This window comes from Rhizopus delemar, genomic scaffold (assembly GCF_000149305.1).
Source record: "Rhizopus delemar RA 99-880 supercont3.1 genomic scaffold, whole genome shotgun sequence".
Classification (NCBI taxonomy): domain Eukaryota; kingdom Fungi; phylum Mucoromycota; class Mucoromycetes; order Mucorales; family Rhizopodaceae; genus Rhizopus; species Rhizopus delemar.
This window is the reverse complement of record NW_027137827.1, coordinates 2977854-3003749: the sequence shown is the minus strand read 5'-3', so window position 1 is coordinate 3003749 and position 25896 is coordinate 2977854. Positions and strand designations below refer to the sequence as shown.

The following is a 25896-nucleotide window of genomic DNA, read 5'->3' as shown; positions in this document are numbered from 1 at the left end:
TACAAATCCACGCTTATGCAAAACAAGACGTTAATAAGAGGCTACAAGTATATTTACTTGCCAGCATGTTCACCCGAGCTGAGCCCTATCGAGCAATCTTGGGCACAATTCTGGGCATTGGTCAAACGCAAAGTGAGACGCAGTAAACACCAAGCCACTGAAACATTCTAGGACACTGAAACGCTCTAGGATAGAATCGTTGATGCCGCAAACAAAGCTTCTACTGAGCATCTTGAAAATACCATCAAGCATTCAAATGATCAGTTTGAAAATTGTAAAAACGGGTTTCGATATAAACTATTCTTCATGTTGGTGAAACAAAGTCAAATAATGTGATAAATGCCTACCCATGGTATCGCCGATGCTTTGGATTTTAATTCGTATTATGGTTATATGTTGTATCTTGTTCCCTCCTTCAAAAAAAAATGAATACATGCTTAAGCAGTAAGATAGAGAGAAGAAAAGAAAATTGATGATTCTACAAAAAAGGAAAACAGAGTGTGGCTCAGAGAGCAGGTATTGCATTATTTGACCTTGTTTCGTTAACATTTGGATTTTAGGAAAGAGTGTACAATGATAATTTTTCTCCTTAATTTCCATCCACTTTTTTTTCTCCTTCGCTATGAAGCAAAGGTACACCTCTCTGTGCGGCACCTAAATAAAAACAATTTTAGGAAATAGTGTACATAAATAAATAACCAATGCAAACCAGAGTAGCACACACTAAAAAAAGAAACATGAACCTTGTTTATCTTGTAAACAATCCTCTTTTTCTTTTTCTTTTTCTTTTTTATAAAAGAAAAATTAGAATGAAATCAAACAATAGACTTCCTTCAGAGTTCTTGCATCAAGTGTCTCCCTATTTATCCCTTCAGGATCGTTACAACTGTCTTTTTGTATGTCGATTTTGGTACCATGCATTTTCAAGAATCATCTACAAGGCCATTCATGTCTATTCAGATACCCAGTTCAAACAATTCATCGATTCTTTACCTCAACATGGACACTTTGTCAAGTCGTTGTGTTTACACAGCAGTGCTCAGTATCACCATGAGCCGATCGATTCTTTGGAAGATTTGGAAGATCCTCGGTATGTGAAGCCTATCAGCATAAACCAAGAACAACTGGAGCTGCTGAACGTGCTGTGTCCACAGTTGGAAAGATTTGAATTTGATCGATCGCAGTGGAAACATCTTCAGCTAACAAAGCAAATGAAGCTGTGGAAACACATGATACGTTGTGCACCCATAGAACACACTACCTTTCTAGATTCTCGGTTTATGTCCATCTTTGGTTCATCGCTCACTTATTTGAATATCAACTATACGCATGATCCGGAACAAGAAGTTGACTTGATCTCATCTTTACATCTCGTGCCTACCCTAAAACATCTCGCTCTGGAAACTTTCTATCACGATACGCAGCAACCAAGGATAACGAGCATTGTCTCTATCAGCAGATTCTTGGAGCAGATCCACACCAAGCTACCGTACCTTCAAAAGCTCGAATTCATCCGTACCAATCCACCCAAGCAGGAGCCCCTGAGCTCTTTTCATGATGACTCCAACAGTCTATTCAACTTTACCAAAGCGTCTCAGCTAAAGTCGCTGACGGTCCAGGGCTACATTGATTCGATTCGATGGTTTGAATTTATCCAAACCAATTATCCTCATCTGGAGGAACTCAAGATCAACCAGATTGCCACCAGTCGATTCGGTACAAAGTGGATGTGGCAGCAGGCACTGGTCCAACTCATCCGACAGTCACGTTATCTGAAGTCCCTGTCGATAGGGGGTCGAAACACGCCGCAGCTGCTCTCGACCGGTCTCGCACTCGAGCTCAAGAGCCCTGCGTGTCCCATTGAGGAGCTCTATATTGATTTCAAGACCTATCAGGCCATCGAGTCCTGTCAATTCCTGCTGATCATCGTGGCCTATGGTCTGAGACAGCTGCGGTTCTTGCGATTACGCGTCTGGGAGCAGACGCCGGGATGGTCTGGTGTGACCCATAAACTGTTTCAATGCCGTCAGCTTGTCTCACTCGAACTTTCCCTTTCCAAGGGACTCATGGATCAATACCCCTTCACACCCTTCCTGATTGACAACTTTTTGGAAAACATGCCCCAGCTAGAAGAACTCTTTTTGGTGGGAGCCGAAATCCAAGTCCTGTACAATCACCTGGTGGATCTCAATACCCAATTCAGCTTTTCTTTACATACCCTCACCCTGGCTCAATCCAGAGTACAGAATCATCACACCGTCTTTCCTTATTTGAGCGCATGCTGTCCCCAACTGAAACAGGTGCACTTCAAACAGTGTGAGGTCACCAAGCCATCGCTTGCCTTCTCTGTGAATCTCTTGTCGAGCCATCTCGAAAAGATCTCGCTTTGCTCCTTCTTGCTTGGCGCGACGACAGCGGTGGAATACATCGGCATCAAACTCATCACGCACTCGCCGGCGAGTCGAAAGATGGCCTGGTGTCATGTTGCGTTCGTCTCCCCTGCCTACCCCGAATACACCATGGTCAAAGACCAAGATGTGCTGGATGAACTCGACAGTTTACAGTATCAAACCATGCCCGGGAACTATGCTCCCTCGCTGGGCATCATGACCATTCGCTGTCAATCCGTCAGTGACATCTATCTGGATACCATGAAGATTTCAAGAAAACATTTTATTATGATCGATCAATAAAAACATTTAACAAATCACAGATTCAAATTGTTCGCTCGGCATCGTGATTTTGTAATGAGCCGGTACAACATACAGCTTGCCTTTGCAGTCAGGTTGTGTCCACATCGCACAGTGGCTGCTGCCACTGTTTTGGACATGGGCCGCCTTGAACGATTTGGGAAATTCGGTGCATTTGTGGTTGGCGCCAAGGACGCCTGAGCGCGTGTTTTTATCAGAGGCGTATAAAATGATGCCTCCACCTGAGCCAAATAAGCCAAAGACAGTGATGGGTAGAAGGGCAAGTAATAAAAGTGAAATGTTCATTTTCTGGATTAAAAAAAAAAAAAAAAAGAGAGAGGAAACAAGCGTTGTAAAGAATAACGTTTTTTTTTCGCTCTTGGGTGCTTTCACACAGGGGTGTTTATATAAAATCTGATTTGATGGGGTTTGGTGCAAACCCTTTGATGTTTTATACTAGGAATGATATGCTTTTTCTTTTGAAAAATAGTGCCTTTGGTTTCTAGGATTTTCTCTTTTTTCTGATTGTGAGCATGGTTTTTTTAGTCTCTCACTTTTTTTCTGTTCAGTAGATGATTGAAGATATTGTCAATTGATGACAACATCCTGTTGAAGCGTATGAATCTTTTTCGGAGCTTGCTCCTTTTCGCATAAAAATCATCGTCATTTTCAAGTCCAGCAGAGAGTATTTTGAGTCTAACATGAGACGAGATGGCTTCAGTTGTAGACCATTGATTGCTTGTTCTTTATAAAAGCAATAGTACAAGTCAAGATTTTTTTTTTTTTTGAGAAAGTATTTGGTACAGAATTTGCATAGAAATAAGAAAAGAGCAGATGATTACCCCGCGCTTGATCGCCTTTTCAAATACTACTTTTGTCTGCAAGTCTTTGTGAAAATAATAGGGCAATGAGGATCGTTTTTGTTATAGCAGACTTTGTGCTATTGACGTCTCTTGTGAATACTACCCACTTTGGATTTATGATTTCGCACAACTCATGTTTTTATAAAAACTACAAATATAATCAGATGGGAGAAACAACTTGATGACAGTCACTTTATTTTTCAACCACTGAAAATCATAAAGGACATGCTGAACAAGCTAATCAAGCAGAAAACTTGATTTTCTAATAAAAGAAAGAGCATATGAAAATATAAAGACAAGGCCTAGACATTCTATCTTTATTTCTTGTGTATTTCTGGAGTGAAAAGGGTCGTTTGTACTACTTTGATTTACGCATGATGTATGGATGAAGCATGAGAAGGTGGGGGAATGTGGTGTGAAGAGGGTGGATGAGAAGGTTCTGGAGGATGCGAAGGTGGAGGAAGATGAGAAGGTGGAGGAGGTGAATGGGGAGGATGAATTGAGGCTGGCATATCCCCTTCTTCTTTCATTTCTTCTTCCACCGTCTTTCCTTTGACTGCAGCAATCACATGAAGCCCTAGTTGATGAGCTGCGTTGAATAACATTTGCCAAATCATCGAGATGATGAACAAAGTGAGCGTCATGGCCAACAAGACATAGACATATTTCACAAGACTGTATTCGATGATGTGATAAGGATTGCGGTTATATAATAATTGAACCCCAGCAATGTATCCTTGTCTTGCTATACAATCGACGCCAAGCATCACAAAGTAGGCACCAACGAATGACGTAGCAAAGAAGACCATTGGACGAGCAGCAAAGAAGGTCAAGATGCCTGTCAAAAGTGCCATACCAGCCAAGAAACATGGTCTACCAATGTACTAGAAACATGTTGGTATTTTTTTCATTTTTTATGGTTCCTCTTACATGTTCAATCACCAAGTTACTTTTCCAAGTACAAATAAAAGAAGCGATCGCAAGTCCCCCAAACGCTTTTGTCAATCTTAGTCTCTGTCTGATGACTCAATGTGCGCTTACCTCCAACAAGGTAAATCGTAAAGTACCAGAAATGAAAATAGAGTGCAGCTCCCAAGATGCCTAGACTAGCAGGGACCACGATCATTGTGATCTGGTCATTCATGTATCCCGATGACGGTTTACAATTGGCTAGAGCGATCCAAGTCATCGAACCGAATGTTAATAATCCCATGATAAGCAGCATTGGTTTAAACAAGCGAAAGCCCATGACACATAAAAATAGGCCAAGAGCAATCAAAATGGCACCTAAAGAAGCCATCTCGGGTAGAATTCGATCTTCACTTCCATACACTGCGACTATTTAAAAATATGAGCCCAAAAAAAAAAAAAAAATGAATCGACTTACTGAACCAATCTGGTGTGAATGCAGTGATGGACGTGTTTTGGTATCCATGGTTACTTTCAGTACTCGTGGTGTAAGTACCTGTTGGGATGGATGTTGCTGAACGTGTATGAGAAAGAGTTTTGGTAAGCGTAGGATGATCCTCTGTTCTGTCTCTCACTGTTTCTTCCCCTCTCTTTTCAATTGATCTATCATCCATAAAAGTTGGCTTGGAGTGAACGATGGGAAAAAAAGAAGCGATAAGAAAGAATACGGTCCAGTTGAAAAGGATGTATTTGTTCATGATTACTTTATAGAACAATAGAGAGAAAAAGAAGAAGATTTCGGAATGATACTCTATTTATTTATACACACCCTTTTTTTTTTAATAGAAATAACAAAACAAATCTCGATACTTTCTATTTTTAGGAAAGGTGTAGAAAGAGAACAGGCTCTTGCTGACTTTGTTCAGCAGTCTATCTTCCACTCGGTAAGTTAAAAACAAGAAATCCGGAAAGGACAGACTGCGATGGTATCATTCTTTACTCATTCTATTTACATGCTATCTACTTGCTTCACAACGATGTCACTAGGTGATACTTTTGGCAAGGTAAATAAACAAGTTCCCCGAAACAGTAAAACTATCAACATCTTTTTATACTCTGTGGTCTATTGAAACTCCTCATCAGGTACCACAAAAATTGCTTGGATCAGACAATCCCATTTTCAACAACAGTGAATGAGTTTTTTTTTGTTGTCAATTGTTATTTTCTGCTCTTGAAAAATAAAAAAGGAAGGTTGGCAAAGCCACCCATTTTTTTTTTTTCATTTGAATTGAATTAAAAAAAAGTTATCAGACTTGTAGCGTCTTCCCTGCCATGTCCTTGGAATAAAAGACAGGCGAGATCATCAACTGACAAGAACTACTCTGAGAGATAGTTCATGCCACACTTCACTCAAAAGAAGAGCTACTAACAATCATCGACTAACTTTGGAATTGTATCTCGTTTTGAAAACGTAGAAATGTTATGTACTGCATACAGATCCTGTAGAGTACGGTCACTAAAGAAAAAATCAATTTGCTTACTTTTTCGCTCCTTTTATACTTTTTTGTTTTCGGACTGCTTCTCGAGAAATTTTTTTTTTTCATTACCAATCACAAAGCAAGGATGAATGAAACATCAAATGGAAGGGTCTCACTCGAATAGGTTGGGCATTGGTATGATAAAAATGTAAAAAGATGGTTTGTAGTACCAAAAAAAAAAAGAGTTTATGAATGCAATATAAAAAAGTGTATAATTTATTAATACATGCAAAAAAGTCGAGCACTGATTTATTCTGTGAGCCAATCAATCATTATTTTGCTTGCGTCTTTTTGCTTCTTCTATTAGTTTTGAAAATTCATCCCTATATCTCTGTCGTATCATAAAGAAAATGGTTAAGGATAATAGTGTTATAATAAAAATAGAGAAGGGGTTAATGATAATCAAAAAGGATATTGTGTGTATCAGAATCAATGTTTTTTCGTTTGATTTGGTTATTCTTATTGGCTTCATGCGTTCTCTCAATTTCTGCCAATCTTTTTATTAGCACTTCTGCGCTCACTGGATTCTGTGATTCAAGATTGGCATTATAAAGATTAATATATTCTTTATGTCTCCATACTTTTTGTGCTTTATCTCCATCCTCTGGAAGTCCTAAATCCTGTTTAGGAAGGAGACAGTTATTTAAAACGCTTGTTCACATCTCTATCACACACCTTCAGAATCTTTTTCATATCTTTGTCTTTCTGCATCGCATAGACAACCTTTCCCGGCTTCTTACCAAGATTAACACTCTTTGAACTGTAGAGAATAATTGGATCAGGATTCTCTCTTTTGTTCAATGGCATGTAAGACATTCACCTTTTGTTGAATCCAATCTTACTCTGCATGAATAATGCTCCATTCGATCTCTGGCCGAAGGAAGCGACCGGTTCGTTATTGGCAGGTGTAGGTGGGGGACTGGGTGGAATACTGCTATCACCATTGGTACAACCGTCCAGATGTTTATCAAGCACAACGTATTTCATCAATTGAGTACATATTGGGCATTGAACCATCGATGTACCTTTTGAAAAAAAAATATGAATGATATGCTCTCTATGTAATTCTTTTAATGTACTTTTCAATGGTTCGTTCCCATCTTGTAGTGAAAGAGTACTGTATGACTGTGATTCAAACTGTGGGTTGGATTGACTCGACTGCGGCAGCGAATCAAGATCCCTAAATTCTTTCTTTTCTAGTCTTGTCGATCTCCGTGTGCCTACTTGAGACAGAGATCGACTGTTTGAAGAGGGTTTGAAATCAGCATCTGAATCATCGTCAATGTGGATTTGATTGATATTTGGTAATGAATGGACATTGGCTAAACTATTTCCATAATCTTTTTGCTTTCCTTTTTGCTTTTGCTCTATTGATTCTTGTTGCTGACATGGTGTATTTAGTGATTTATCAACCGATGCCAATACATTTCTGGAAAAAAAAAAAAAACGATCAGAACTCTGTGCAAATACAGATGGCTAAAGAAATACCTAGAGAGTCGCCAAATATGAACCACGTTATCCAAGTCATAGTTGTGAACGATACTGTTACTGAATGCTTCCTTTCTACACTTGGGACATAATTGCTCTTCAGATAAACAGCGGTGAACACAGAGAGCGCAGAAGGAATGAGAACAAGTGGAGATCATCATGGCTGTAGTGAAAAGCTCTTTACAGATCGGACAACGTAAATGTTCATCCAACTTTTGTAGTTCTGATGATTGGAAATCGGAGGGATCATCAATGGAATGGCTCATTTGAATCTACCAAAAAAAAAAAAAAGCATAAAGAAATAGAAAATTATGCGCGATTTTTAAAAAATTTTTGGACCATTAAAAATTCAAGTTCCCTTGGGGTTCGTGATATGGAATGGACTGAATAGGGTTTCGTTTTACAAATGTGAATACAAAAGTTTATTAGACCTTACTCACGTATCAAAAAAAAAGAAAGGGGGGGGGTATAGGATGGGACGAAACAGAATACGGAATCCTTAGGTTCTACTGACTTGTTTCAATGGGGAAACCGTATGCTCTTGGACTCACTGCTTTTTGCCATGAAAGAAGCGAGAGAAAGGCGAGGAGGACGATCGGGGTGGGTTGCCTGTTTGCTTTCGAGAAAAGAGTCGAGCGAAAAACGAGGTGTCCTGGGGTCGTGAAGGCGGGTCCTGAGGGCTCTCGGGATGAACCAAGGCGTGGGTATAAAACTCTTGACGGGTAGGAGGGGGAGTCGGAAAGTACTTGTAGTACGCGTTCGAGACGGCAAAGCAAGCATAGATCACCAGACAGACACCCAAGAGGACCATCAGGCATCGACCGCCGGCCGTGTTGGCCAACTTGCTGACCGCGGCCGCCACCATGTTCTTCTCGCCCGATTCGTTGCGCTGAGCCAGCGAGTCCCAAAAGAACCCACTGAGGGTGCCAAAGAGCGCCGCACGACCCAAGAAGCCGATGCGTCCCATCGTGTGCACCAGAAACGCTTCCCATCGACGTGCATCGGGCTCACTGGTCTTGAGGTCCTGGATGAACGGCGCCTGGACGGCATTGATCATTTGCGTCAGAAAGGCAATCAGGAAGGCAATGCCCAAGAGCACAATACCCGCCTTGCCAATGCCTGACTCTGTCCAGGAGGCGGGAAAGGTCTTGCTGGAGGCGGCGGCTTGCTGCTCTTCTTCTGTCTGAAAGATCATGTGGATCACGTAATACGCATAGGCCGTGTAGACCAGGCCACTGACAAAGGGTGAGAGACGATATCGAAAGAAATTCTTTTTTTTGCTAAAGGATGCATCACTCCCTTGTCCTGTGATCGCTTCCCAAAACCTATATGTTTTCAACTCAACACATGTTTATCATTTCTGTCAAGAGGATGAACTTGTGTACCTCCAGATGATGTATAAACATAAACCGACAGCCATCACAATCAGGATCGATCTACCCACGGCTGGAATGCCGCCTAATAATAAAAATGCGCCCTTTCAGCTTGGTTAATGAGGCACTTGCTGTTTTCAGAGGCCCAGTGCTTACCTGGGGAGATTCATTTCCTTTGCTCCCATTCGGTGTCCATGCACCCGTCAGGTTGGTTAAAGTTAAGACACCTATGCAACCATAGACCACACCTTTGGCGATAAACCCCACTCGACCCATCCATTTTAAGCACGTCGTATATTTTTTGCGTACACCTCCTTCATAAAAGTGTAATTCTGATTCTCGACGTACCAGCCTACTCTTTCTGCGTATCTCAGAAGGGGTCCTGACCGCCACGGGTAAGGTCTCTTGGTTGGGGGATGGCTGATGCTTTCTAAACAGGTTCCATCCTCTCTCTGGCTGCGACTCGTCCTTTTCAGACTTTTTTTTGAAACAATCCAACATGAAGAGTGACCTCCTTTTTTTTTGTAGAAAAAAGGGACAAAAAAGTAAAAAATAAAGAGATCAAATTGGACAAAAGGGTTTATTCGATGCGATCCAAAAGCACATTTTTCATCATGATGATGTCAAGCGGTTTAAATGTTTATGAAGACAATGATACAATAGCATGCAGTATGTCAAGAGGCATATAACGTGCTTTGTAATAAAATTTTTGTCATAAAGAATGCCTTATTGGGTCGCAACAAATCAGAATGCTTCCCGTCGTCATTTCCGAACGTACCTTACTCAGTCCTTTTTGAGTCTCGCTTTCTTCTTTTTGACATGAAACATTGTTTGAATTGTCTGCTTAGTATTCAAACGACCCTCAAGATTTCATTTCTTCTTAAACGAATGAACATTCGATAGAACCTAAGCTTCTTTCGGTCACTACCGAGACAAAACCAGTTGCAAAACGGTGGTGAGTGAAACCAGAGGATCTAATTTGAACAGACCAGGCAGTCGAGATCCATCCTTGTCAAAAGACCTCACTGTCTTTCTTTGAGCATTGTCTTTATCAAGCCAAAACGCATCACTGCTTTCGTCGGTCCCTTTCCGCAGCAACAAAAAGGGGGTGCCTCCGTGCCCTCCTTATTTTATACTCCGATTTGCGTCGCTTTGTCCACGTAATCCACCTTTCTTTCGAATCCATCCTGCTCGCTATCCATCCATCTATTTCTCTTTCACTATTGTAACCATGTCTGATACTGAAGAAAAGAAGATTGTTGAACAAGTGAGAAAATGAATCCAAGATAACATAATAAAAAACTCACGTATTGAATCATTTTAGCAAGAAGAAGAAGCCGATGTTCACTTTGAACCCATCATTAAATTAGAAGAAGTGGAAGTAAAGACAAACGAAGAAGATGAAGATGTTCTCTTTAAAATGTAATCACACGTTTTCTTTTTGTTTGTTTGTTTATTAAGCTTTTCTTAGGCGTGCTAAATTATTCCGTTTCGACTCCAACGAGTGGAAGGAACGTGGCACGGGTGATGTTCGTTTGATGCAACACAAGCAAACCAAAAAGATTCGTTTGTTGATGCGTCGTGACAAGACTCTCAAGGTCTGTGCCAACCACTATGTTGAATCTTACATGACCCTTCAACCCAACGTGGGTTCTGACCGTTCTTGGGTTTGGAAGGTCACTGCTGACGTTTCGGACGGAACCCCTGAGGCTCAAACCTTGGCTATTCGTTTCGCCAACTCGGATAATGCCAACCAGTTCAAGGAAAAATTCGACGAAGCCAAGAAGAACAATGAAGGATTGAAGAAGGATGAAAAGAAGGAGGAAGAGAAGGAAGAAAAGAAGGATTAAGTGTAATAATAAAATAAGGAACAAATCCAAACAAAAGAGACAAATCATCTTTTTTTTTTTTTCCATTCCCACACACACACACACACTTATGCTTTTATCATTTTTTTTTTTTTTTTCTTTCAACACAATAAATCCCAACTTATGAATTTCTTACCTCTTTATTTAAAGTCCACAGCTATATTTTTTTTTTTATTGTAATTTCTTGGATTTCTTCTATTGTTCCCTCTCTCTCTCACTCTCACTCACACACTCTTTCTCTCTTTCTTGTTTTCAAAACATGCAATCGCTTTTGGGTGAACTAGTGGTGGTTGCTTTGAAAGCAGTAATTAAAATGACTATGAATAAGATATGAATTCTAACTGTTTTTATTATGTAAAAAAAGGAAAATTTGCCACATCAGGTAAATGAAACTAAATGTCTGAAATTCAGTTTTTTAATGAACCTTGTGAAAAAAAAAAGACTTCTAGAAAGCAAGATCCTTTTTGTATATTTAGAGTCAATGAAGTTGTAAAGAGAACAAAGGCAGACTATGGAGGAGGCTCCTACCCTGTTTGGGATGATCAGGTAACCATAGCAATAATTTAAAGTTATATTGGATCTCATCCATGATAGGTCAATATTCCTATAAGCCGCAGCCAACATCAGCAGATGCATATTCAGATATTTGATAGAGATCCACACCCTCAAAATCTGATGGGAGAAGGTACAATTGATTTATCAAAAGTGATTCGAGAAAAAGAACACGATGGCTATTTCCTCATGAAACATAATGGACAGCCAGCGGGTGAGATCTATTTAGAATTGACTTTTTATCCAGTGGTAATGACAACAAGCCTGCTCTTTATATATGCTCATTTTCTTCTATAGGAACATGCCAATACAAGACCTCATCAAGCTGTGAGATATCCACCTCATCATCAAGCACACCCTGGCCATCGTCCTCCCCCGTCGCATGGGCCACCCACTTTTCAACTGACGCCTCATCCGATGCCTCCCCCTCGTCCCATGTCCTATTCAACACCTTCACCTCACCCTCCTCCTGCTCATCGTCCTTTAGCAGCTCCACACAGCATGCCTCCTGCTGCAGTTCCCCACCACGCCTCTCATCCTGCACCCGTTCCCCACCACGCGTCTCATCCTGCACCAGTGCACCACTCGCCTTCAGCCCATCGTCCTCCGTCCCATCCCACCTTGGTTCACCATCAGCCCTCAGTCCATCCTGCCCCGCCTCACAGTGCTCCACATCCTACCTCTCACCCTCATCCTTCTTTTCCTCAACCCAGACCTTCCTCGACATACACCCGGCCTTCTGCTCAGCCTTTGTTGTCTGCTCCTTATCAACCTGCCGCTTCCCCTATTCCTAGACCAGGTAAACAAAAAGATAAACGTGTGAACCTTCCACTCACTTTTATACCCAGTTCACTATCCTCCACCAGGCACACCTTCTTATCCTCCACCGATGAGACCTTCTTATTCAACGCCTGTCTCTCACCATCCACGTCCCTATCCTCCTCAACCCGGTATGAGGCCACCGACTCGACCGATGAATTACCCTCCTCGTTGACCTTATTTACTGTGTAACTTAATGTTTATTTTGCAACTGACATAAAATCACATGTCTCTCCACACACTTTTTTTTTTTTTTTTTTTTTTTTTTAATTTTTAAAAAACGAGGTCTCACTCGATTTCTCTCTTTTTCTTTCCATCCAACCCACTTTTCTGTGTTTGAAATCATGCTACGTCGTCTAGGGTAAGTAAAGAAGAGAGAGAAAAAGAGAAAGCGATTGACGCTCAACAGCTTCACACGATCTTATGCCACGCAACCGAGCACATTTTCCAATCAAGCCAGTCTGCCCAGACTACCTATTCCCGACCTTCAACAGACCTCTGCCCGTTACAAACGGACCTTACTCCCCTTGCTCTCCACCACAGACTATCAAGCCTATGCGGACAAGATCGACCGGTTCTTTCGACCTAACGGATTGGCCGAGACGTTACAGGCCCGCTTGGTCCAACTGGACCGACACGAGGCCGACCAGGGCGTGAACTGGCTCGATCGTCTCTGGCTTCAGAAGGCGTACCTCGAGTACCGTGCACCGACGCTGATCAACGTGAACTGGTGGAATCAACTGAGGGACTTTGAGCTCGGCCCAGGGGCTCCGGAGGGTCAGGTGACCGAGGTCCAGTTGAAACGATCGGCTGGGATGATTGCGGGTTTGATTGATTATTCCAACCGACTGAACGCGTAAGTGGGAATGAGAGGATGACAGAAAACACTGACCTGTCTGAAGTGAACAGATTGGGCCGGACGTGTCCAGATCGGGTCCGTTTTGTATGCATCAACTCAAAAAGATGTTTGGCACGAGTCGGATTGCTGCCTCTGGATGTGATCGTGTGGTGAGTCAGTGGCCTTGCTTGGCTCGACATATCAGTGTGATCTACAAGGATCAAGTGTTCTCGGTCCAAGTGATCGGTGCCCATGGAGAGACCGTGTCCGTGAAGCAAATCGAACAGTAAGTCCAGCGTGTAGGCAAGTGCTCCAACTCATCTTTTCTCAGTCAATTACGCCAGGTGGTACAGCAGGTCGATTCAATGTCTCCAGAACAGCGCCAACCGCCTGTCGGTTTGCTGACGACCGAACATCGTGATACGTGGGGTCCTGTAGGTAGCCAGGATCGTGTGTGTGTACCTGTTGCTAATCTTCCATCTAGATTCGTGAACAGATGGAGACCCTAGGCGTGAATGCTCAATCCTTCAAGACCATTGATGAGTCCCTGTTTGTGTTTTGTTTGGATGATTATAGCTCGCCTTCCGATCTCGATCTCTCACACCGCAACATCTTTCATGGCAGAAACGGTAGAAACCGATGGTTTGATAAAGCGCTGCAATTCATTGTGGAAAACAATGGACGTGCTGGACTCAATGGCGAGGTAATCTTTCTTGTTTCCGTTGTCTGAAGCTCATTCTCTCTTTTTGAAACAGCATTCACCTGCGGATGCAGTGATTCCTTCTCGTATTGTCGATGATGTCTTGTCTCGGTAAGTGATAGAGAGCACAAGGACCAAAAAAAGTTAACATAGTACAGTGAGCCGATTCAAACCGAGACGACTCCAGTCCACTTGGCCCCACCCAAACCACTGAGATGGGAAGTGTCGGGTCAGGTTCAACAAGCGATTCGTACGGCAGAAGAGAACGCGTCGAAACTCATCCAAGATTTGGACAGTGTCTTGCTTCACTACCACAGTTATGGATCCAACTTGATGAAGAAGGCTCAGGTCAGTCCGGACGGTTGGCTTCAGATGGCTTATCAATTGGCGTATTACCGACAATACGGTCAACCCTGTCCGACGTACGAATCGGCCTCCACCCGTAAATTCCTCACGGGTCGTACGGAAACGGTTCGCACCTGTTCTGTTGAATCGGTGGCATTCACCAAGGCATGGGATGATAAGGAGATCAAGGTAAATAAAACAAACAAAAGAAGGAGATCTCATTTCTTTTCGTATAGATGGCTGATAAATTGAATTTGTTTCAAAAAGCCATCGCGGGTCATTTGGAATACATGAAGGCGGCTAGCAACGGTAAGAGAAAAAGGGAAACAGGGTTGAATGAAACTCATTTTTTTTTTAAAAAAAAAGGCCAGGGAGTCGATCGTCATTTATTAGGCCTTCGATGTCAAATGACAGCTGAAGAAGCGGCTTCTGAAGATGCAGGGATCTATCAAGACCCTGCCTACTGGGGTTCTCAATATTGGCTCCTTTCTACCTCCAATACATCTCCAGGTGATTGGGCCTGGGGAGGCTTTGGTGCGGTCGTGCCCGAAGGTTATGGTATAAACTATGCGATCGGTAAAGAACGGGTCCGGATGAGTATTTCCTCTTGGCACCCTTGTCCTGACACAAGCTCGGTCAGTTTCAGAAAGGCCGTCCGACAGGTACTAGATGACTTTGGAGAAGTCGCAGAAAGATACTTTATTAAGCAATAAAGGGAAACATGGCACTTCTGTTGCGAGGATATTCTTTGAAATCTTTCTTGTAACTCTTGTGTTTCTTTACTGCCCAAATGTACATTTGGCCGGTGGCAACGATATTAAAGAGGAAGGCTATAGAAAAAGAGTGAGTAAGGATAAACTTGGATGATGTCTTACCACTCCAACTGGTCGTAAGGAAACAAATCGCAGTCCAAGCAATGAATTCGAAAAAGTAATTGGGACAAGAGACCAAGTCAAAACCATAGCCATAAGGAATAGCACGAACACGCGTTCCAGGTGGACGCAAGTTACGGAGCGTCATGTGCGTAAAGAAGTTTGAGATTTCTGCCCACTATTTTTTTGATTTTAATTGTCAGTCTCTATGTTTCATCATCACTTACAGCCCAGACAGCGACCGATCCATAAAGCCAGATATCATTTCGAACACTGACACCTTGACCACGAGCAAACCAAGGGCCATAAACCCAGAAAGCCAAGTTGACACCGGACAATAACCAATAGTGAGCCGAATTCTTAAAGACGTTACGGAAAGGCATGGTGCCATGAGAAAAGCGGTGAACAAAGATCGTTTCCAATTCACGTTTGATAAAGTGAGCCATGACCATGTAATAACAAGCGGTTTGCATGGGTGAGTGAGTGAAAGAGGTAGAATAGATGGACTTTGAAAGATGATAAAAAATAGGATGAATCAAGATAGGTCCACCGTATTCAATCAAAAATACCGTACGCCAACCAATTTGACGTCCGAGGTCTTTAAAATAAATCGTACAGTCTCCTTCTAAACCTTGTTCGCCCAAAGTCTTGTCTGTCTCGAGTACTTTTTTATCTTCTGTGGTCAGTCGTTGACGTTCAACTGTGTATTGAGAAAACTGTTTGTGAATCTCTGTTGAAATGTCAGATACGCGAGAAGAACTAGCAAGTTCCAAAGTGATTGGAAACTTTTTAGACTTTGGATTACGCGAAACAATCGTCACTTTCATCTCTTTTAAAAAATAAAAAAACAAGAAAGAAAGGCTTACAAAATTATCACATGACGGACACTAAAACAAATAAATCAACCATTGGAGGCTGGGTTAAGAAACAAGCCAAGGAACAAAGGTTGGGGGAGAAGAGCAAAAGATGAAATGGCAAGGAAAGAGGGTAAAGAAATTCACGTGTAATCTACTTTTTACCCCAAAAAATACAACAGAACCATTGTTCATGAACAATCCTTTCTCACTTTACATGTGAATGTTATTTTAAGAAAAACAATTTAAACTTTTCGGCCACTGATTTTTTCACGCCATTTTCGGACAAGAATAGTATAAAAGAGACATTTTAAAATGAACTTTATAAAAAAGACATGGTTTTGACTTGTAGGACAAACCAAGTTCCTCCCCCCCTCTTTCTGCTTGAAACCCAGACAATGACTCTATTGTTGTGCATGGAATGGTTTATTTGAAATTAAAAGTGAAAATAGGGCTGATGGATAAAGACAGTGGACACGTTTTGAATGAACGAAAAGAGAGATTGTATTGTGTTGATTGAATGAATTTCTCTCTTTTAAAAGCAGGTTGCTTTTTCATTCAAATTTTATGGAAAGTTACGTCGTGTAATGCATCACACCAATCGTTCAACCTCATTTTGTGTGACGTCTAAGAAGGTTTCTTTTTTTTTTTTTTTTTTTTTTTTTAAATTCTCTTCTTGCTTTCATCACTGAATGTCTCTTTATGAACAAAGCACAAGAAGAACAGCAGCAAAAAATCAAAAAGGACAGTTCAAGCAAGTTGAATCCAGTATTTGATACGTTGTTACAGTCTTCAGAAAGAGCACCAGCTGCTCCTGTCACCGTCAGTCCAGTAACGACATCCGCTGAACTCTCACTTTCTTCGTCTCCAAACACTAAATTAAAAAGTGTTCCTATACCACAACCCTTGATATTAAAGAGACGTGCGAGCCGATCTTCTATTTCTTCTGCTGACGATCTCGGTGAACAAAGCTGGTCAAGGAATATGACACCCATCCAACACATGTTCACCGACACTTATTCTATTTCACCTACCAACTCTGTCTTGTCTGCTGATCTCTCTCACCGAAAATCATTTCTGGCCGACAACGAGTACAGCAGCAGTTTAGGAAGCGAACAAGATACCCTCCATACCACCGCTCGCTCTCCACCTCCGCCCGTTTCTTTTTCGCCAAGATATTCAAGTCCACCGGCTGGTAGTGGAGGAAAATACATGGTCAGATCAAAACGGGCGAGTTGGATCGATGCTTCCTCTTCAGTTCATCATGAATCACTACCGACCACACCGACCATGCAACCCACGACCATCAAACCCTTAATTGCTCCCTTAATTCATTCGCATAAACACCCATCCAGTCCAGTCCCTGTCCCATCCTCCAGTCATCCACCCGAAGACACCTCACTCAAATCCGGTTCGCTATCGAAATTAAGAGAAGACAGACAGCAGCAGTTCCTTCAACCCAAGCGTGAAGGATCCGTCGAGGGTTCTCTATCGATCACTGACAGGCTCAAGAAGGCCTCGACAGATTCTGATTTAGAAGAGTTGACATTTGAAAAACGATCGCTTCGTGAGCGGAAATCGTCCATTTCTTCCGTCATGACCGATTGTACACTGACCAGTGAAGAATCCCCCATGTCTTCTCCACGTATGTATAAGCTGATTGTATCGTTTTGTCTAAAAAGACTGCTTTTATTATAGATCGAGTCAAGCTACAGTTCATTCAGTCTCCATCCGCACCTCCCTCCACATCCCATACACCCTCCACCAGCAAGACCCGACGTCGTTCGTCGATGCATCTGCTTCGTAACATGCCTACCTCTGAGCTGGCAGACATCGTCAGTGGACATTCCCCCAACCCAATCTTGGACACCCCACCTGCCGAAGAACGTACGCTGGTCGACCCACCGCTCTATTCACCCGACACACAACCTTCACTTCACTCTCTCTTGCGAAGGCAGCTCACCACAGGCAAGCGGAGGTCCCATCCAAAAGATCGTGTGTCGCATGTGGAACAAGACAAGGATGTGGTTGAGATTGATTTGGATGATGTGCCACGAGAACAGGAGAATACAGAGCGGTTTGTGAACTCACTTCGCATGCGAGATGCTCCTATTTACCCAGCGATGCTCTTGAACGAGCCAAAACAAGATACCTCGGCCTTGAGTACCTCGTACTCTTCCACCCGTCGTCCTTCTTATTCGGACGATCACAGCTTGAAAGAGATGCATTCAAAAAGTAACCAAAAAGAGAACCTTGACTCTATTCAATCTAATCTTGCTATTCTTCTAGAGAAAAGTGCGCATTCGATTCCAGCGAACGCCTATGACTTTGATCAACCCCTGTTTGGGTCTGACGAAGACTATGCGAAAAAGTTATTCATGTCGCGTTCAGCCAAGATAAGAAGATGGTGTAGTCTGCGTGTTCAAAATCCAGCGATGCCGGCCGGCCACCGACGAAGCAACAGCGCGGGCAGCACCAGCAGCATGCCCATCCAACCAAGGCCGTCCTCGACCGCACAGCTCCGACGATTTCCGCAAGACGATTCAAACATGCCGACGATCCTGATCACGGGCGAGGAGGAGGCCAGCCAAGATTGCCACAAGATCGTGAACCATGTACCTTGGGTCGATTGGTTAGAGGAATACAAGGTCATCAAGGCCCAAGAGGTCCGACGCAGATCGTCTGCACAGCAGGAGATCCCTCCTGGCAATCAACACGAGTCGCTCGTGAACCGGGTGTTGTCCAACTGGTGGCAAACGGTCAAGACCGGAGCCGAGCATTACTCCAAGCCAAAGCATCGCCAGTCCCTGAGTCTCGCCATGCCCTTTTGTCCAGACCCGGCGCCTGGTCTGCAAGACGTCAAGCACCCACTGGAACACGACGAGTGCAAGCCACCGCGGTCCCCACCGGTCTCGCTGGAACCCCACTCTGACCTGCCCCCGCCTGGCAAGAACCCGGTGACCGAGGAAAAGCTGGCCAAACGGGTCGGCTACCGCTTCTTTAACTCTGGCAACCGGATGGGCACCTATGGTCATCTGCGCCATATGCTGAGCTCACCACAGCAGGGCCCCGAGACCGATCTGAGCAGCCAAGTGCAGCAGTCGATCAAGGCCCGGTTGCAATTCGCCAAGGAGGCCTGTGATGCGGAACTGCGAGAGATCATGGACGGATTGAATGAATATGTGGAACGCGGTCTTCAGTATGTGGAAAACATGGACGCCATTCTGGAAGAAGGCCGGGTGGAGACGGACGAGGACGAAGAGGTGGTGATCCAGAGTCGTTTGCCGCACAAGCGCAGTCTGGCTTCCTTTGAGGAATTTCAAACCAACGTGACCTTGATCTCCGAGGACGCCTATCTGCCCACGCCCTTCATCCTCACCTTGCAAGACTTGATCGCCTTGGCACAGCATGTGATGGACAGCGACCTGGACGACATCCTGGAGACCGCCTGTGCCCAGACGGTCGGTGGGATTCAGGCCCTCGGCTCTCGCTGGGACGCCCATCCGGAATGGCCCTGTCGAGAATGGTACGTGCGTCTGCTGCTCTGTATCGCGGCCCTCAACCGTGTGGTGGAATGGTGGGCGGCCGAACGTGGGTTTTGGTCGGCGAACACGGCCATGGGATCGATGCATCCGAGTGACACGGAAGATTCGGTCTTGTCCAGAGCAGAGGAAACGGAGGAGGAGGATGAGGTGAGTCAGATGTCGCTGGATGAGCCTGTGAAGAAGGTGCAGTCGTCTATCTGTGAAGAAAGTGATATTTCGATGGGTGAGGCCTTGGATAATTTGCAGCTTCAGGAAGAAGCAGAGAAAAGTCAGAATTCGACCATCATTGTCGAACTCAGTTTGGGCGTGATTGCGGTTCAATATGTGAGCCCTATCTGGTTGGATGTTGTAGGGTAAGAGTGGACAAGAAAAAAAAATTGTTTCTTTTTTTTTTGTTAATCTCTTGTGTATAGAACGGATCCTCAATCGGTGATAGGACATGGTATCACTGAATTGGTATCGGTCGAGGACAAGCAGGTGTTTAGTGCTGCCACGCAAGAACTATTGGCTGATGATTCCCATACGGTAGAAGTACGCTTTAATGTTGTTACCTCGGACGGATCCCATATTGAAATGGAAGGCAAAGGTATGCTCATGTACAACAGAGTCACTAGCGAGCCAAGTCATACGATGTGGGTCATGAAACCCATCATACCCCGTCGCTGGTCTCTGGTGGAAGTGACGCCTCGTACGACAGAAAAACATCCTTGGCTAGCCAAAAGTCAGATGGATGATGTCCAGCTAGAAGAGCAAAAGGCCAAAATGAGAAATCGATCCAAGTCAGAGCCCTTTCTCTTTATGCCGAATGAAACAGAGTCAGGAAGCGATGAAAACGCAGAGCAAGAGACGATATCGTTAGAGAGGCTCATGTCCTTGCCACCTGTTCTTTGTCGAGTGTGTGAACGATGGGTGGTGGCCGCTTTCTTTGAACAGCATTCTGAGCTGTGCGTCGAGATCCATCAAAGTGAGATGGACATCCATGCTTGCAATGATGGCATCATCGAATTCAAACACATGATGCATGAAAGAATAGAAAGCACAGAGCATGACATTCAAGAACTAGAAAAGGGAAACTATACGGAACCCAACAAGGAGGAGACAGAGGCAGAGGATGACAACGATTCGATCTTTGGTGATTGCTTGCCACTGGATGAAGCGGCAGATCCGCTCGAGTTGAAGAAGGCCGAGTTGGATGTGTACAAGAATCTGCTGGAGATACTCGAGATAGCGCTGAGTATCTCTATGCCCGGATCCACCGAGGACGATGTGGCAGAAGAAGGGGCCGAAGGGGATCGTATTCTGCAGTCGCCAAGATCAAAGGATAAAATGGTCCAGATTCTCTATTGGCGCCCACCTCCGACAGACGATGCTGACTTGTCTCTCCTGATCAAAGACGTAGAGGATGTGGCAAGAAGCAAGATGGATGCGGTCAACCGTATGCGTGACCGATTGGAATACAACGGACGGGCAAGGGCCGAGTTTCAAAGGAATACACAACAAAAGCCCAATTGGACCGAGTTCGTCCCTCCCTCCGGCCATCCTCCAGAGCAAGAAGATGAAAGTGGAAAGAAGGTGACAAGGGCAAAGAAGCCCTGGGGAAAGAGAGGTTTCTTTGACCGCATCAAGTCATGGCGACGTCGACGATCCTCTGGTCTGGCCGGACGCCTCTCACACCGTCTAAAATCCCTTACGCCTGATACGGCCCACACACCAATCGTGGAAATGGAGACGATCGAAACCCCTCTTGGTTCACCTGCTCTTCAACCTAGACATCCAGCTGCCAACAAGGACTACCTTTCATCCGGATCCAATACACCTGGCAGTAACCAGTCAGCGCCCGGTAAATCTCCCCTCTCTCCTCTACAGGCTCCCGTTATCTCTCGACCTACGTTTCCAAGCATCAAAGACTTTGATATCATCAAGCCGATCAGCAAAGGCGCCTTTGGTTCTGTCTTTTTGGCAAAGAAACGAACGACGGGTGATTATTATGCAATCAAGTTTTTAAAGAAATCGGATATGATTGCTAAAAACCAAGTGACTAACGTGAAGGCCGAGAGAATGATCTTGATGTCACAGACAGACAGTCCGTTTGTTACCAAGCTCTACTACACCTTTCAATCCAAAGACTATCTTTATCTTGTTTTAGAATATCTGAATGGAGGTGACTGTTCAGCATTGATCAAGGTCATCGGTAGCTTACCTGAAGATTGGGCTCGTAATTATTTAGCAGAAGTGACACTCGGCTTAGAATACTTGCAGAGTAAAAGCATTGTGCATCGGTAAGGAAAGCTGAAGAAGAGAAAAAGAGGTCTAATGATATTTTACAGTGACTTGAAACCGGACAATTTACTGATTGATCAAAACGGACACTTGAAACTGACTGATTTTGGGTTATCAAGAATTGGCTTCTTGGATCGTCGCGTACGAGACGAACTGACAACGGCTGCCTTTAATGATACTCAGCAGCCCACATCCCCTGCACCCTCCAGATCAGGCACGCCGCCTCAATCACCGGCCGATCAAATCACATCGCCTACAGGCACCATCTATCGACATTCCTACTTTAGTTTGCTGTTTGATCCAAAATCTGGCACAAGCACACCTTCTGGTGTCAATCCGGTCATCAACGAAAATGCACTCATGAGTGGTGCCTCTAGCGAAACCCGTCATCACCGACGCCACCTGTCCAACGTGCTACCCGAGTCATTCAATTCGACCCATTCAAGAAAGTCCAAGAAACCGTTTGAAAAAAGTGGCGGTCCAAGGCAGGCGGTTGGTACGCCTGATTATTTAGCACCTGAAAGTATATTGGGTACAGGTCAAGATTCGATGGTGGATTGGGTAAGTTGGCTTTGGTTTGAGACTTTATTTATTAACCTTCTTTCCAAAGTGGGCCCTTGGTGTTATTTGCTACGAGTTCTTGTTTGGCATTCCACCTTTTCACGCAGAGACACCTGATAAAGTATTTGAAAATATTCTATCACGTCGTATTGATTGGCATGAAGATGTCATTGAGATCTCACCCGAAGCACGCGATTTCATGGAAAGATTGATGACATTGGATCCAACCAAACGACTTGGCTATCATGGAGCAGAAGAAGTAAAGAATCATTCATTCTTCAAGACCATTCACTGGGACACTCTCTTGACAGAATCTCCCTCTTTTGTACCTCAACCTGCTGGCATGGAAGACACAGATTATTTTGATGCGCGTGGGGCAACGATGCAGATCATACCCAATGAGGTGATTGACCAACTTGATGAATCAGCCAAAGCTCAGGTAGAGCTTGCAAAATCCATCATTCGAGAACAAAACCCTGAAAACTTGATGATATCCAACCGTCGTAAAGAAAGCCAACTGCATCCAAGAAAGGAGGAAGAGAGCTCGGAGAATAACGACTTTGGAACGTTCATGTATAAAAACCTGCCTGTGTTAGAAAAAGCAAACGAAGACATGATTCGTAAAATTAGAAATGACAGCATCTCGGTCGATTCACCCAGTCCTCCCACCTCCAAGCGCAAATTCTCTGGATCCACCACGCCACTCTCTGTCTCTCCCTCTGTGTCCTCTAAAACATGCACTGCACCACGCAGACCCGATCCGCCCCTCAAGGCGAGCGATGCATCCAGATTTACACCCCCTCAACGATCTCGATCGGCATCAACGCCTTCTATTGACCATGCCAAGGCTTTGGGTGTATCTTCAAGTAATAGCTCACCCAGTCCACGTTCGGATAAGGTTCAGGTGCATCATCATCGTTATCACTCTCATGAAGACTCGGAGGCGTCTGCTCCCAAGATAGGAAAAGCACCCGAATCGTCCAGGATGAAATTGGAGCTGATACCAAAGCATCATCGACCGCTGGCCTGTCTTGTGGCAGACGATAATCCGATTAGTTGTAAAATCATTGAAACCATTCTTCAAACCCTTCACTGTCGCTGTGTGATTGTTCGAAATGGAGCTCAGGCCATTCGATCTGCGATGAGTAATGTTCAATATGACATTATCTTTTTGGACATTCGTATGCCGATCAGTAAGTTTTCTAGAAAGAAAGAAAAAAGACTTTTACTAATCACTTTTTTATTAGTCGATGGTGAAACAGCAGCAAGGATGATAAAGTCAACAAATAACAAGAATAGAGATACCCCGATCATTGCAGTAACAGCTTATGAACGTACGGTTCAATTAGCAGGTGCTTTTGATGATATTCTGAGCAAACCAGTGACAAAAGACATCATATCACAAAAATTGAAACAATTTTGTGAAGTAGGTGAACCAGTTCTTCCCTTGAAACCAACCATGTAAATAAAAAAGTAAATGTTTCAAAGGCTTCCTTCAATCTCTCTCTCTCTTTTTGCATCAACTGATTTTTACTCTTTTTCTGATAATTCAATTGGCTTAATTTGAATTCACTTTGGCAAAAAATTGTATTTAAAAGTTCTTTTGTGCTGTTGTTTTTTCAGCACATGAATTATTGACCATCTTTGCTTTTATGCAAAGTGTAGGATTCAATAGACCAGATAGCTTGGATGATGAGTCCTGCTTTATAGATTTGTCCTCTTTTTGCAATAAAAATACTCATTCAATGATCATCATCCTGCTCTGGTCGCATCCCTGCTTAATTTTCACTTCAATAGGCAACCGACTCAGCATGATGCTGCAAAAGGCTCTCTCAAGAATTTTGGCGGAGACTTAATTCCTTTGTATTGGCTTGTTGACAAAAAATGTGAAAGACCCCTTTTTTCTTTTCTCTTTAATGACGAATGAACAAGTATTTCAAGATCCGGCATTGTTCATCAATTCCACCATCAATTCAATTTATGAGCTCATCATTACCATCCCTGGGTCTCACTTGGCTATTTCATATTTGAAAAACGCCTACCAGAATGATCCTTTTCGTGTTGTTCTCGAACTCTTCCTTGTATTTTTTGCCATGAAGTACATGTTTTCAAGAAAGTATAAACCCAATGATAACAATGTGGTGCTAACAGACAAGGTACATTAACCACAGAAAACAATCCTTGCTCATTTCATGTCATTAGGAAATTGATGAACTGGTTGAAGAATGGCAACCTGAGCCATTAGCGCCCAAGCTTTCTTCGTATGACCGTTTCAACCTTGAAAAAATCCCTGTTCTTACTGGACCTCAGTCTGCCAAAGCCAAGATTGCTGGGCATGCCAAGCCATTGATGAACTTGGCGACTTCCAACTTTTTAAACCTCACCGCCTCTGAACAGATTCGTACCAAGGCAGTTGATACTTTAGGAATATGGTGTGGGGCTCTGTGGTCCCACCAGGATTATATGGTACGATGATGTTTCATATGGATTGGAACGTGATATTTCTCGTTTCCTGGTACGGATGATGCTATTATTATGCTCAAGGATTTTCGACCATCTCTTCTGTCATTCCTGCCTTTGCTAAGCGAGGTGATTACTTAGTAGTGTAAGTACAGTGAGAAAACAGTGAAGAAGAGATGTTGATGATTGTACACTAGTGATGAAGGAGTTAGCTTTGCGGTTCAAAAAGGTGTTCAAATTTCTCGTTCTATTGTTCGCTTTTATAAACATAATGACATGGAAGATTTAGAAAAGGTATTAAATGAAATCCAAGCTGAGCATATCAAGGTAACCATCGGAATAAGCATCCGTAATCTTCTTTTTTACTAATTTTTTTTATAGCACAAGAAACGTTTAACTCGTCGGTTTATTGTAACAGAAGGTCTCTTTGCCAATTTTGGTGACATTGCTCCTTTAGACAAGTTGGTAATTGCATCTTGTGGTATTCTCTGTTTCTTTGACTAATTCTCTCTTCAAAGGTTGAACTCAAAAAGAAGTTTAAGTATCGTTTAATATTAGATGAATCGCAATCTATTGGTGTCATTGGTAACCGTGGCGCTGGTTTAACCGATTTATACAACATTGATGTAAACTTTTCTCTATTTATTTGGTCATGTTTTACTTATCTGTATCTGTAGGCCAAAGAAGTGGACATGATTGTTGGTTCCTTAGCCAATGCACTTTGTGGTTCAGGTGGTTTCTGTGCTGGCAGTGTGGAGGTTGTTGACCATCAACGTCTCTCTGGAAGTGCTTATTGTTTTTCTGCTTCCATGCCAGCCATGCTTGCTGTCTCTGCCTCCGAGGCTTTCCGCATCATTAGCCAACAGCCTTCTCTCCTCAAGGAATTGGCTGAGCGTATTTCTACTTTGCGTCAAGTCTTGTTACACAAATCACTGGAGCCCTATATTTACTTGGAATCATCCGATCCTCATTCCCCTTCTCCCTTTTTCCACGTTCGTATCAAGGAAACCTTTTTCCATCATGAAGTAAGCCGTGAAACAGAAGAGCGTTTATTACAAGATGTGGTAGATGAATGCGCATCACAAGGTGTTTTGGTTACACGCGCTAAATACGTGTATGAACAAGAATTGAATTGTCCTAAACCAAGTATCAAGATTCAAGCCACCATTGGCCTTTCTAAAAAGGAAAATGATAAGGCGGCTCATGTTGTGAAGGCTGCGATTGTAAAGATTTTTAGTAAAACCAAGAAATAATTATGTAATAATAAATGTCATTTATTTAAATAATGCATTTGCTTCCTTTTCCAACAAAGTACGTGTTTCTTGGTCCAAGCCTTTCGAC

The 25896-nt window shown here is 43.3% G+C and overlaps 10 protein-coding genes across 10 annotated transcripts; 6 read left to right on the top strand and 4 right to left on the bottom strand.

Moving 5' to 3' along the window:
• Nucleotides 1–809: 809 nt before the first annotated feature.
• RO3G_01184 (uncharacterized protein) lies at nucleotides 810–2693 on the top strand (the record flags this gene model as incomplete). The annotated part of the gene is made up of 1 exon (XM_067655775.1): nucleotides 810–2693. One exon carries the CDS (start codon nucleotides 810–812, stop codon nucleotides 2691–2693), a length of 1884 nt encoding a protein of 627 aa, XP_067511876.1.
• A 1097-nt stretch (nucleotides 2694–3790) lies between these two features.
• On the bottom strand, nucleotides 3791–4766 carry RO3G_01183 (uncharacterized protein; the record flags this gene model as incomplete). Its single annotated transcript, XM_067655774.1, has 4 exons — nucleotides 3791–3815; nucleotides 3926–4437; nucleotides 4484–4548; nucleotides 4595–4766. 4 exons carry the CDS (start codon nucleotides 4764–4766, stop codon nucleotides 3791–3793), a joined length of 774 nt encoding a protein of 257 aa, XP_067511875.1.
• A 1873-nt stretch (nucleotides 4767–6639) lies between these two features.
• Nucleotides 6640–7754, bottom strand: RO3G_01182 (uncharacterized protein; the record flags this gene model as incomplete). The annotated part of the gene is made up of 4 exons (XM_067655773.1): nucleotides 6640–6760; nucleotides 6821–7025; nucleotides 7080–7327; nucleotides 7489–7754. The coding sequence occupies 4 exons, from the start codon at nucleotides 7752–7754 to the stop codon at nucleotides 6640–6642; spliced, it is 840 nt and encodes a 279-aa protein (XP_067511874.1).
• Nucleotides 7755–8035: 281 nt separating this feature from the next.
• RO3G_01181 (uncharacterized protein) lies at nucleotides 8036–8908 on the bottom strand (the record flags this gene model as incomplete). The annotated part of the gene is made up of 2 exons (XM_067655772.1): nucleotides 8036–8723; nucleotides 8874–8908. 2 exons carry the CDS (start codon nucleotides 8906–8908, stop codon nucleotides 8036–8038), a joined length of 723 nt encoding a protein of 240 aa, XP_067511873.1.
• A 1184-nt stretch (nucleotides 8909–10092) lies between these two features.
• RO3G_01180 (uncharacterized protein) lies at nucleotides 10093–10711 on the top strand (the record flags this gene model as incomplete). Its single annotated transcript, XM_067655771.1, has 3 exons — nucleotides 10093–10128; nucleotides 10186–10283; nucleotides 10333–10711. 3 exons carry the CDS (start codon nucleotides 10093–10095, stop codon nucleotides 10709–10711), a joined length of 513 nt encoding a protein of 170 aa, XP_067511872.1.
• Nucleotides 10712–11125: 414 nt separating this feature from the next.
• Nucleotides 11126–12275, top strand: RO3G_01179 (uncharacterized protein; the record flags this gene model as incomplete). Its single annotated transcript, XM_067655770.1, has 4 exons — nucleotides 11126–11275; nucleotides 11324–11530; nucleotides 11579–12080; nucleotides 12130–12275. The coding sequence occupies 4 exons, from the start codon at nucleotides 11126–11128 to the stop codon at nucleotides 12273–12275; spliced, it is 1005 nt and encodes a 334-aa protein (XP_067511871.1).
• Nucleotides 12276–13063: 788 nt separating this feature from the next.
• RO3G_01178 (uncharacterized protein) lies at nucleotides 13064–14376 on the top strand (the record flags this gene model as incomplete). Its single annotated transcript, XM_067655769.1, has 6 exons — nucleotides 13064–13224; nucleotides 13270–13372; nucleotides 13423–13641; nucleotides 13694–13749; nucleotides 13935–14172; nucleotides 14350–14376. The coding sequence occupies 6 exons, from the start codon at nucleotides 13064–13066 to the stop codon at nucleotides 14374–14376; spliced, it is 804 nt and encodes a 267-aa protein (XP_067511870.1).
• Nucleotides 14377–14685: 309 nt separating this feature from the next.
• On the bottom strand, nucleotides 14686–15682 carry RO3G_01177 (uncharacterized protein; the record flags this gene model as incomplete). Its single annotated transcript, XM_067655768.1, has 3 exons — nucleotides 14686–14813; nucleotides 14859–15033; nucleotides 15083–15682. 3 exons carry the CDS (start codon nucleotides 15680–15682, stop codon nucleotides 14686–14688), a joined length of 903 nt encoding a protein of 300 aa, XP_067511869.1.
• A 729-nt stretch (nucleotides 15683–16411) lies between these two features.
• RO3G_01176 (uncharacterized protein) lies at nucleotides 16412–23560 on the top strand (the record flags this gene model as incomplete). Its single annotated transcript, XM_067655767.1, has 6 exons — nucleotides 16412–17354; nucleotides 17408–19607; nucleotides 19668–21533; nucleotides 21582–22095; nucleotides 22145–23288; nucleotides 23343–23560. 6 exons carry the CDS (start codon nucleotides 16412–16414, stop codon nucleotides 23558–23560), a joined length of 6885 nt encoding a protein of 2294 aa, XP_067511868.1.
• Nucleotides 23561–24011: 451 nt separating this feature from the next.
• Nucleotides 24012–25808, top strand: RO3G_01175 (uncharacterized protein; the record flags this gene model as incomplete). The annotated part of the gene is made up of 7 exons (XM_067655766.1): nucleotides 24012–24251; nucleotides 24298–24496; nucleotides 24640–24700; nucleotides 24753–24882; nucleotides 24937–25020; nucleotides 25074–25181; nucleotides 25233–25808. 7 exons carry the CDS (start codon nucleotides 24012–24014, stop codon nucleotides 25806–25808), a joined length of 1398 nt encoding a protein of 465 aa, XP_067511867.1.
• Nucleotides 25809–25896: the final 88 nt, after the last annotated feature.